At 32.4% G+C, this 12,747-nt stretch overlaps 2 protein-coding genes across 2 annotated transcripts; both read right to left on the bottom strand.

Moving 5' to 3' along the window:
* Positions 1 to 3,530: 3,530 nt before the first annotated feature.
* On the bottom strand, positions 3,531 to 4,268 carry LOC135123892 (protein mono-ADP-ribosyltransferase PARP12-like). The gene is made up of 2 exons (XM_064048752.1): positions 4,244 to 4,268; positions 3,531 to 4,171 (listed from the first exon to the last, which is right to left on the bottom strand). Exons 1-2 carry the CDS (start codon positions 4,266 to 4,268, stop codon positions 3,531 to 3,533), a joined length of 666 nt encoding a protein of 221 aa, XP_063904822.1.
* Positions 4,269 to 11,091: 6,823 nt separating this feature from the next.
* Positions 11,092 to 11,709, bottom strand: LOC135123891 (protein mono-ADP-ribosyltransferase PARP12-like). The gene has a single exon (XM_064048751.1). It carries the CDS (start codon positions 11,707 to 11,709, stop codon positions 11,092 to 11,094), a length of 618 nt encoding a protein of 205 aa, XP_063904821.1.
* Positions 11,710 to 12,747: the final 1,038 nt, after the last annotated feature.

The raw sequence follows: 12,747 nt of genomic DNA, 5'->3' as shown, positions 1-12,747 counted from the left end.
AAAATCTAGATCTAGGGTGAAAACTCAACACGAATTGACGGATTCTACATTACACATACATGGAATATGTAGTTCTATAAAATTAAGAAACATTTGTTCTAGAAAATTATAAAATGATGTCATCATTTTTGGAAAGCCATAAACGAAAAAATTTTGTTTAACGATCTACTATGCTTACGATAATCTTGAAGTTGTAAGTTTTTAAAGCATTCGGTTTTACAATTTCAAAGTTAAGTTGTAAAATGTGACACAGTTTTGATTCAGGATGCCTAGGGGAAAACTCGACACGGATTCATGAATCACACATGCAGGAGAATGCAATTCTACAAAATTAAATATTTAAGATAAAAAAGAGGGACAAATCAGTATTAAGTAAAATGGTACGTTTCACTCCACCTTTTGTTTTTTAATTAATTATAAGGTGATTTATCATTATTAACATACCAGTCTTGACGTTGAAGTGTTTTTCTTATTTTTTTATAAAAATCTCAAAGTCAGCTGTTTCTATATGGACCCGCTGGAATCACGGTCAAAATCTTTAGAAATCCACAACTTTTTAAAAAATTACCTTGAAACTGGGGTGAAAAGTCAAAAAATGCATAAAAAACTTCATCAAAAATTGATTTTTATTTTATAAGTTTGCTTAAAAACATAATAAAGTACCTTAAAATAGATGATAAAGATTTTTTTTCTATTATCAATCATCAACCGAATTCATCTAGCAAAATTTTGAGATGACGTCATTAAGTTTTCGGATGGTATTAGCAAACAAATTTTTATTAGCGGCTTACCATGTATAAGGTGACCTTCAAAATTTCTTAGTAGTCGATTTTATAATTTCTAAGTTAAATTGTAAAATGTTTTACAGCTTTTATTTTTTCACTTTGAGGAATTTTAAGATGACGTCATAAAATTACTGGCGAGGATAATCAGACAAATATTGGTTAGAGTTTTAGCATCTACACTCTTTGCATATAATTTTAGGTATTTTCAGAATTTAATAGTCACCAACAAACAGGCGGAGTGAAAAAAGCATTCATTTTTGACAGCAAAATTTGAATTTAAAAATTCTTAGATAAATAATAACCATCATGTATCTTTTTTCTTTATTTTTAATTACATTGGATACAAAGAACATAAAATATAAAATAATGCGAAAATTATAACAAACAAAACACTGGTGGGTACATTTAATTATCATTCAATACAATAAGTAAAAACTAAAAATCACAACACAATACTGCTTTTTAATTTGAAAAAAAAAAATTAAAACCGATTAAAATGTATAACATATTGCGGATAAAAATCGTCGTCTTCCTATTTCACAATAACAGAACATTTGCTATTTGCGGTGGTGTCACACGATGTTGGTGGTACCACCGTAAATTGATTTCCAATTGAGGCCCTAGACACTAGGACCTTTGCAAGGATCATTACATTATCCATAGTATAATGTCGTGCGTATGATACTTCCGGGGCAAAAGACACTCCTTGTCCAAACTTGTGGCCTCTCGAACTCCCCCGTTTTCGCCAGTCAAAATTATACTTGCATATATTATTGACATAACTTCTTTGTGTGCCGTGAAACAGGGATATTTCCCGGACAACCGAACATTCACTTCGCATTTTTTCTTTTTTCATTAAGTAGTGTCCCAAGAGGTACGGATTTTCCACTCTTTCTAATTTTTTAATCGACATACCCCGTGACGTTCGTTCAAATGTTGTATTCACTCTTCCGTATTCGGCTGAACTCTGCGACACTTCTTTCAGCACAAACGGCGTATGGACGGTTTCTTCCCAATCCGTCGTGATTGGATCTTTGAGGATTTCTTTGATGAGAACGGGATTTCGCACACACCGTTCGCGATTTGCGCTAATACTCATTTTAACCACAACTTTTACTGTTGAACAATCGATGCGATGAGTTTCTGCAAAGTATTTCTAGTATTACCACATATGCTGAAAAATATACAAACTACGACTTACCTACTAACAATGTTGTGTATGCTGCCCTCTACCCGAATGAAACTACTGTCGACCCACCGTTTAAAAATAACTTCAAACCAGCAGTTTGTGCAAGCTTGAACAACATTGCATCTTTAGGGGAATCACACGATGCATCCGTCGTTGCCTTGACCTGAGAGACTCCGCCCAAACGTGATACTTATAATAAAGGAATGCGCGCGAAATATAAAAACACTTTCTCTTTTTAAAATTTGACGGATACATTTACAATAAGAACACATTAAAAAATATAAATAATGCACATATTTTTAGAATTCTGATTTTTGTTTTTTACTTAGATCATATAATAAATAGATACCACCATGCCGTGTTCTTTCCCTAGCAGAGCCTGTGACGACATCCTCCTGTCACACATCTCTCTCGTACATGAAGGGATTACAATGAAGCTATCCTTGCCTGATCACTATTTGAATTTTGCGCGCCTAAATTTTAGGAAGTATGTCTGAACTAACTTCGTACGAAAGATGTTGACAGCTTGATTTTATAAATAATTCACAGTAGATAATGAAAGGAATAGTAAATTATTGGGCAGCAATTGTGATCCTTTATGATTACATCACTTAAAATAGGATCTTTGTTCTAAATTCTAAAATTGTTTTTTGTACAACAACTCGAAAGAGAGGTTAGAAGAAACATCTGTCAAAAGCGATTTGTTGCGCTGGTGCGGTACAAGGATGGAAGTGAAATAGACATATACAGATGAAATGCATATAACAAAGATGAAGATGTGGTGATCACACAAGGATAGCATTATACTACTCCTCTTGACGTAGAAAACGACAACAGATAGCTTCATGTCTAGTCACAGCTTTCAGTCTGAGTATTGGTATCTATTTATTATAAGGTTTTTTATCGATTTATCAAAGCAGCTTTATTGTGCGTAACAAAGTGATGACAAATTCAAAGAAGTCGTGTGCAACACTAGACCGGTCTTTGTAGTTATGCAACCAGAAAATCCTACTTATATCGAACGAAAAGTCGACTAAAAAATTCAGTGAGATTCACATTTTTATTTCACCAGGTGTAATCTACAAAGCACCGTCTTCCCCCTTAATAAAGATATGATAAGATTCATAAACCACACGTACGAACGCGTATGGTTTATTTTAGGATTTAACGCAAGATATTCTTAAAAGAAATTTAAAATTTCAAACAATTAGTCAAGGTGTTTCAGATATTACAAGCGCAATAAAATCTTCAGCTGAAGTGTGCTTATTATGTTTTAAATCTGAATCACTGATTCAAGTGCAAAAATTCATTCAGTTTTGATAAGCGGTTTCAAAGTGGAATATGAATTTAACGTTACATCATTGGAAATGTTTGTATTATTAATAACGTACAGCATACCTGACTTTTTTATTTTTAATTTATAATCATTAATGTATAGACAATAGAAACGATAAAATAAAGCGATAAGTATAACAAACAATTATCGTTATACCACTATATATATTAAGGAAAATTAAATATTACAAACACAAACCTTTTTTGTAATTAAAAAAAAATTAAAACCGCTTAAAATGTATTACATATTGTGGATAAAAATCATCGTCGTCATATTTCACAATAACAGTGTTTTTGATGTTTTTGGTGGTATCATATGGTGCGGGTGGTACCACTGTACTAGAACTTCCAACTATATCCTTAGACACTAAGACCTTTGTAAGTATCATTACGTCCTCCCCATACGTAGTATAATGCCGTGCATATGACACTTCCGGCGCAAAGGAGACTCCTTGACCAAACTTGTGCCCTCTCGAATTTCCACATTTCCGCCAATCAAAATTATACTTGCATATGTCACTGACATATTTCTCGAATGTACCATGAAACAAAGACCTTTCCGATGGATAAGAACCTTCGCTCCGCATTTTTTCTTTTTTCATTAAGTAGTGTCCCAACAGATACGGATTTTCCACCCGTTCTAACTTCGTGATTGACATACCCCGCGACGTTAGTCGAAATAATCCATTCACTTCCTCGTATTCTGTTGAATTTTCCGAAACTTCTTTCAACTCAACCGGCGATTGTGCGGTTTCTTCCCACCACGTCGTCATTGGATCTTTCAGAATTTCTTCAGCGAGAACGGGATTTCGCTCACACTGTTCGCAATTTGCGCTTATACTCATTTTGTTGCACGAATATTCTAAATGTTGTTTTCACGAATTGCGCAGAACGACTGCGAGATCGATTTTCTTAATACATTTCGGGGAAATACCGGTGCAACGCATGTGCAGTTGCATAGCTGCACTCGGATGAAAGTGATAATATTGCACTCAAGCTGCATCATATCTATCTATATCGCGGAATGTATTGTCTATTGTGTAATTGTGTGCATTTGATACTTTTGATGGATTCCGCAAAGTGTGTATTTTTAATTCTTTAAAAACAACTGCGTTTGTGTTTTCATTGAACAATTTAGATTGTTTTGCAACATAAATAGTTTTTAATTCAGTTTTAATATTTAACACCCCTATACACACGCGATTCTAAAAACAACGATTTATTTTATCGAATAACTTACATCGGCTATCTTAGATTGAATTTCACATGTAATGTTCTAGTCACGATTTTCTACTGCTGATGGTTGGAGATTTTATTACGTAAATACTTTTAAAACCACCAAATTATTCCGATATTTTAGCGTGATTTAAAATTATAGCGTTGATAGCAAGACGTTAATTAAAATTTGTCCAAGTCCCCTTTAAAATATCGGTTGCGTCATTTCAAAATTCTTAAAAAATTTAAAATTTCATTTTACGAATTTTATTTTTTGACGGCAGTTAACATAAAGGAGAGACCCAGTGTCGGATTAAGGACATGGGGGTCCACCGGGAAATTTACAAAGTGGGGCCCTGTGGTATTATATACAGATGTTGTTTGGGTATTATTATCACTGTTATTATTTTCAGTTTTGCTGGCGACTTGGCGTTTTGAAAAAATTATGTCGTTTTTGGAATTTTGATGAAGCTACCAAGAAAAACGAAACTAGTTAAAAAAAATTGTAGAAGGTTATTTTGACAGAACTTCCCGCGCCGATAGTCCGATAAATTCCGCTTCTTTAAATAATTATAAAATTAGATTGAGCAATTTTCGTTTTGTGATAACTGTTAACCTCTATAAAGTGGTGTAATTAACATCCCCGCAATCCCGACGTCTTTAAATATGAAATATTTAAAGATAGCAGATAACTAACGGGAAAAATGTAGACAATTTCAATTTCTCAGTATATGCCTAACTTCGATTGTTTATGTTTATGCTTCGACCGAATTCGACTACTAGCACAAACATCAGCGATAAAAAAAAAATTAAATTTGGTTGGTTTTGTGTCCTCAACACAGAGGAAAGGACTGATTGATTAATTCATACTCGGCTTTTTTCCCAAAAAAATCGCCAAAAATGTAAGATAACGGACAAATTTTGACTAAGGATTTAACATGTTTCAATTACACTACAACCTCTATAATCTGAACCCACATCCAGTAATCCGAAAAGAGGCTAATTGAAGTCGATGCCCCTTTAATCCGAACAAAAACTCTGCAATCTGAACTGAGCTTAAAAAAATGCAGGATTCACCACCTTTGAATTTTTTGAAATTTTAAAAATTGTAATATTTCAATGCACTGAATTAAAGAAATGACTTCCGCAGATAGATTCCGCAGGTTCCTGTAGATTTCGTCAAGTCAAGTGACTTCTGCGGCCCGAAATCTATTATAAAAAAAATATTTAGTTAAATTTCGAAAATCGTCAAAAATGGCTCGAAATTTGCATGAGGGTGGTATCATAGTAGAAACTTTCATTTTTGAAATAGTTGTCTAAAAATTCTAAAAAAATTCAGGGATATATATCCCGACGTACTGATTCCAAAAAAGAAAGAATCGGTGCGAAATGCAAATATTTGAAAATTTCTAAACGGTTGCAGTTATCAAAGAAATGAGGCCGGAAGTGTGTTCTAGCTAGAGTTCAAAATCTACAAGAAAATGTATTTAGTTAAGTTACGAAAATGTCAAAATTTGACTGAAATTTGAAGAAAAGAAAATTTCACTTTTAAAAAAATTGCCTAAAAATTACGAAAAAATTCATGAACGTAGATCTCGACATGCTGATTCCAAAAATATAGCGTGTTGATGGTCATCGAGCAACATTTTGTAAAGAATCGGTACGAAATGCGAATTTTTGATGATTTCTAGAAATTCCGATATTTCGACGGTCGATTCCGGAAAAACGGTTGCAGTTATCAAAGAAACGAGACCGGAAGTGTGTTCTAGAGCTCGAAATCTACAAAAAAATGTATTTCGTAAAGTTTTGAAAATGTCAAAAATTGGCCGAAATTTGAAGAATTTGAAAAAATTCAAAACTGGGTGTGGGTGGCGCTTAATCTTTGGCTTCCTTTTTTATTTAACAACTATTACAGTATTCCTTGAACAATATGATTATTTAAGAACGTGTTGCAGACGGTAATTTCGTGTAGAAAAATAGGGATTTTGCATTTAGGCTCCGTCCTCGGTTCACGACGATTAAAAAAGAACATTAGAATTGAGACAGGGCGGGTGGGCGGGGTTTATATTTTGCGTTTGTCGTTCTTAATATATGTTTTTTTTTTTCATAACAAAATGCTTACAACATGTTTGAATTGGTAAATTATTGTATACAAATGTCGATTTTGCAATTAAGCTCCGCCTTCCGCTCTGGCTACGAATGAAAAAGTCATCATAATTGAGATCGGAGAGGGTGTAGGTGGGACTTAATCTTTGGTTTTCTTTTTCATTTAATAATTATAGTGTTCTTTGAACAATACGATTATTTAAAAACATGTTGCAGGTGGTAATTTTGTGTAGAAAAATAAAAATTTTGCATGTACCTAGATTCCGCCCCCGGTTCACGACGATTAAAAGGAACATTACAATTGAGACAGGGCGGGTGGGCGGGGCTTATATTCTGCCTTTGTCATTCTTAATATATGTTTTTTTTTTCATAACAGAATGCTTAGAACATGTTTAAATTGGTAAATTATTGTATACAAATGTCGATTTTCCAATTAAGCTCCGCCTTCCGCTCTGACAACGAATGAAAAAGTCATCACAATTGAGATCGGAGAGGGTGTAGGTGGGACTTAATCTTTGGTTTTCTTTTTCATTTAGTAATTATAGTGTTCTTTGAACAATAAGATTATTTAAAAACATGTTGCAGATGGTAATTTCGTGTAGAAAAATAAAGAATTTGCATGTAGATTCCGCCCCGGTTCACGACGATTAAAAGGAACCTTACAATTGAGACAGGGCTGGTGGGCGGGGCTTATATTTTGCCTTTGTTGTTGTTAATATACATTTTTCTTTTCATAACAAATGCTTAGAACATGTTTAAATTGGTAAATTTTGTATTGAATTTGAGGTTAGAATTATTTGCAACATTTTGTATTTTTGCCGTTTTATTTCATTAGAAGCATCTGGCAACACTGCGTCATACATGTAGAACCTCAGAATTAATACTCTTAACAACTTTTACTGTCACTCGACATTGCCATAATCGAGCGTGCGTAGGGAGCACGTTCAGGATGTTTCAACTCCACAGACATAAGTGATCACAAACAATCTTTAAACTTATATTTTAATGAAAACAAAATTTTTCTTAATAATTTAGCTTCTCAAGGATACTAATGAATATATTTTTTAAGAACACCTGAACGTGCTCGTTACGCTCGCATTCTTTTTGTAATTCATTTAGTGCCAAAAAACAGTTAGTTACAAATGAACGGCCACCAAGACTACTTAGTTTTCATTGTAATCATTCTCGAGATCTCCCTGTCAAGGTAAATAACTTTAAAAAAATCAGTCTTTAAAATGCGAGCGTAACGAGCACGAGCAGGCTGTTTCAGTGATCACGATCTTTAAACTTATCTTTTTAGATAATAATAAAACTTTACATAATAATTTAGCTTCTCAGGGAGATCAATAAATAATTTTTGAATAATACCCGAACGTGCTCGCTGCGCTCGCATTTTAAAAGTTCTTTCTGTTATTTTCCTAGAATACGAGTGCAGTGAGCGCATTTAGATTGCCCGAGTCTCCTTAACTTTATCAGATAATCACTAACATTTTTAGGATTTACTCTTGTAGACAACTATTTTTTTACTTATTATTTAAATGTAGATTTTTTATAAAATGTTTAAAAAAGTCAATCAACTAGAAACGGACTCTAATAATAATTCTTCTATAAATTAGAAATTTTTTTCATAATGAATAAAAAATCGAATTTTTCAAAAATGGAAACTTTGAGACAACACTTGATTTGAGATATTTTAAGTTAAGTTCAAATCAAACAGTTTATCAGTCAATCATCTCTATGTGAAAGAAAACCCTGATTTCTAAAAATTGCGATATTTCGACGGTCGATTCCGGAAAAGCTCGAAATCTACAAGAAAATGTATTTAGTTAAGTTTCGAAAATGTCAAAAATTGGCCGAAATTTGAAGTTAAATTGTAAAATACAATTCTGAATTCTTTCCCATAAATCTGGATCAAGGGTAAAAACTCAACACAAATTGACGGATTCTACATTACACATACATAGAATATGCAGTTCTATAAAATTAACAAACATTTCCTGTAGAAATGACGTCATCATTTTTAGAAAGCCATAAACGAAAATTTTTTGGTTAACGGTCTAGTATGCTTACGATAATCTTAAACTTGTAAGTTTTTAAAGCATTTGGTTTTATAATTTCAAAGTTAAGTTGTAAAATGTTACAGCTTTGATTTTTTTCCCCAAAAATCTGGATGTCTAGTATGAAAACTCGACACGGATTCATGAATCACACGCAAGAGTATACAATTCTATAAAATTAAATATTTAAGATTAAAAAAGAGACAAATTAGTAATAAGTAAAACGGTACGTTTCACTCCAACTTGTGTTTTTTAATTAATTATAAGGTGCTTTATCATTTTTAACAGACCAATTTTGACTTTGAAGTGTTTTTTTTTATTTTTTTATAAAAATCTCAAAGTCAGCTGTTTCTATATGGATCTGCTGGAATCATGGTCAAAATCTTCAGAAATGTACAACTTTTTAAAAAATAACTTTAAAAATGGAGTGATGTCAAAAAAATGCATTAAAAAAACTTTACGTCAAAAATTTACCTTTTATTTAATAAAAAAGCAATAAACAACTTCAACGTTAAAATTGGCCAGTTTGCTTAAAAACATGATAAAGTACCTTAAAATTGATGAAAAAACACGAAAAGAAGTTTAAATAGATGGAAAAAATATGTGAGGTGAAACATACGATTTTACTTTCTACCGATTTCAATTTAGAAATTTTATTATCGAAAATGTTCGATAATCCAATCTTTAAACCCGATTATATTTGGTAAATATTAATTAAATCGGCAAAAGTTTAAAATCATGTCATTATTGTTTTAGGGAAGAAATTTTTTTAGCGATTTACCATGCTTACGACAACCTAAAACGTTTTCAAAATTTCAGAGCAGTTTCAAAGTTAAATTGCAAGATGCAATTTTGATTTTTTTTTCTCCAAAAATCTGGATGTCTAGGATAAAAATTCAGCAGGGGTTCATAACCCACATGTGCAGATGTATTTTATTTAGTAAAATTAAAAAATATTTACTACTGTAAATTTTGTAGTTGACGTCAACAAATTGTTGGTAGGGATGATTAGCCAAATTTTGATCTACACGATATTCGTAATACACATATAAAAGTTAAAAATTTTTTGGTTTAGCAGTTTCGGAGATTATCTGTCTAATAAAAATCCGAACAGAAGGCAAACAGACAGACAGACAGACAGATAGACAGACAGACGGAAACGGGCAACCTATTGTTTCGTATTGAATTTAAGCTCTGAAAGTAAAGTATTGCAATTGGAATATCCTGTTTATGTGAAAAATGTAAATAATTGTATAAAAAAAGAAGTAGACTGCTTCGGGGCCCATCGGGAAATTTCCCGGTGCACAATCCGACACTGGAGAGACCAAGGCCCCCGAAATTATTTCACAGTCTTAAAATCACGCAGTGGAATGTTGTTTTTTTTTTGTCTTTTCAAATTCTTCCAAAAATAAAAAAGACCCTAGAACCCCCAAGATTTCAAAAACAAAACATCAGAGTCTCTAAGATTCTTTCAGATTGTTTGAAAAAATTAGTCTAAAGTTATTTGGACAGAACTTCCAAAAATTTATTGACAGCCAGGTATCAAGTAAGAGCGGATTTATGTGCACACAATTTCTTCGAAATATGCACATTTTTTGCATAATTTTATGGACACTTACCTTCAGCGACCCGGAAAGAACAATCTGTCAATAACATTTTGTGTGAAGAAAAACTTCTTTCTACATCAACAGATGTAAATGGTGTGTACTTACGTCTTTTGCTTTTTCTTTACAGAATCGTCCATTTTTCCTGAAATATTCTAAGTGCTGTATAATATTATTATTACTATATCATTAAGGATTTTTTTTTTCTATTATCAAACATCAACATAATTCATCCAGCAAAATTTTGAGATGACGTCATTAAGTTTTTGGATGGTATGAGAAAACAAATTTTGATTAACGGCTTACCATGTTGTGACCTTCAAAATTTTATAATAGTCGATTTTATAATTTCTAAGTTAAATAGTAAAATGTTGTTTTACAACTTTTATTTTTTCATTTTGGGGAATTTTGAAACGACGTCATCGAATTATCGGCGAGGATAATCAGACAAATATTGGTCAGAGTTTTAGGGTCTACATTCTTAACATAATTTCAGATATTTTCAGAACTTAACAGTCACCAACAGACAGACGCAGCAAACTTTATTAAATTCAGTATTCGTTTGTTTATTATATGCATTCAGTTTTGACAGAAATATTTGAATTTAAAAATTCTTGGATAATTAGTTACGTACACTATATCTCATTTTTTCATTATTTTTAATTACATTGGGTACAAAAACAACATAAAAGATAGGATAACGAACAAAACACTGGTGAGAACATGTAATTATCATTCAATACAGTAAGTAAAAACCAAATATCACAACACAATACTTGCTTCGAAATCTGAAAAAAAAATTAAATCCGATTAAAATGTATAACGTACTGTGGATAAAAATCGTCGTCGTCATATTTCACAATAACAGAACATTTGCTGTTAGCGGTGGTGTCAAACGATGTAGGTGGTACCACTGTAAAATGATTTCCAATTGTTGCCCTAGACACTAGGACCTTTGCAAGGATCATTACATTATCCATAGTATAATGTCGTGCGTACGATACTTCCGGGGCAAAAGACACTCCTTGTCCAAACTTGTGGCCTCTCGAACTCCCCCGTTTCCGCCAGTCAAAATTATACTTGCATATATTATTAACATAACTTCTTTGTGTGCCGTGAAACAGATTTTTTTCGCGGACAGTCGAATCTTCGCTTCCCATTTTTTCTTTCTTCATTAAGTAGTGTCCCAAGAGGTACGGATTTTCCACTCTTTCTAATTTTTTAATCGACATACCTCGCGACGTTTGTTGAAATGTTGCGCACACTGTTGCGTATTCGATTGAATTCTGTGACACTTCTTTCAGCACAAAGGGCGTATGTGCGGTCTCTTCCCAGTACGTCGTCATTGGATCTTTGAGAATTTCTTTGATGAGAACGGTGTTTGGCACACACCGTTCGCGATTTGCGCTAATACTCATTTTTAAACACGGCTAGTTTTAATGTCGTCTTCGTAAATTGCGCAGAACGACTGCGAGATCGATTGGTGCGACGCTGTTCGGGGAAAAACCGGTGCGAGGAGTAGGCGCAAGCGCAGTTGCAAGTATTCAGTTTGAGTCATATCTAAGCCGTCTCATGTATTTTGTTATCGTGTGCATTTAATATCTTTGATAGTTCCGCAAAGTGTGTATTTTTAACTTTTTAAAACAATTACGCTTATGTTTTCACTTGAGCAATTTAGATTGTTATGCAATTTTCTTTTTATTAAATATCTTATAACGAAACATTGACTGTCTCTTTGGCTGTGTCATTAAAGAAAATTACTACCATTTTTCCAGAATCGTCAACTGAAAATTAAAAAATTTGACTGTTATGCTTTATAATTAAATATTTTATCAAACTGAAATAACATTTATTAATAAAAATTATTAAAATCCAGACAGATGGCAGACAAATGGAAACGGACGACCTATTTTTTTCGTACTCTATGTGTATGAAACGTCGAGACAACATGAAAGTAGCCATAGCCAGTCTTCCCAGGTTTTTGAGATTTAAAATTCTCCAGAATAATATAGATTGTTGAAACTGTTGCACGTTAAATTTTCATTAGCCTTCTTTAAAGATAATAAATTAAAAAAAGATGTTTGAAGATTAAAAAATTTAATTTTTTTACTTCTTTAATGAAAATTTTATTGTCAAATCATTCCATTTATTTTAGAAAAGATAATCTGGTTTATGACAACGACATTTCAATACAGATTTTTTTATCTTTTTTCGGTTTAAGAGTATATTTATGTAACTTTGTACATAAATTTCAAAATTTCAAAATAAAGTTCCAGAAATTAAAATTGTAAAATTAAGCTTTTTTTTTGTTGTCAATTTTAGAGAATATTGTGAAATCTTAGAACTTGGTCTTTCCTGTTAATTAAAAAAAAACTCAGTATTGTCGACGGCGATTTATTGTTTAACATCTTGACATTATAAGATCTTTGAAATTAAAATTTCTCCAAAATATTGTA

Source organism: Zophobas morio, unplaced genomic scaffold (genome assembly GCF_036711695.1).
Source record: "Zophobas morio isolate AGI-343-1 ecotype UQ-CSIRO unplaced genomic scaffold, CSIRO_AGI_Zmor_V1 ptg000007l, whole genome shotgun sequence".
Classification (NCBI taxonomy): Eukaryota; Metazoa; Arthropoda; class Insecta; order Coleoptera; family Tenebrionidae; genus Zophobas; species Zophobas morio.
This window is presented reverse-complemented; position numbering and strand designations above follow the sequence as displayed.

Bases quoted from the DNA above. Each gene is read 5' to 3' on its own strand.
- LOC135123892 (XM_064048752.1), bottom strand. From the start codon at position 4,268: ATGCAACTGCACATGCGTTGCACCG. The intron at 4,172-4,243 runs GTATTTCCCCGA...AACAACATTTAG, and splicing joins ACTGCACATGCGTTGCACCG to AATATTCGTGCAACAAAATG.
- LOC135123891 (XM_064048751.1), bottom strand. From the start codon at position 11,709: ATGAGTATTAGCGCAAATCGCGAACGGTGTGTGCCAAACACCGTTCTC.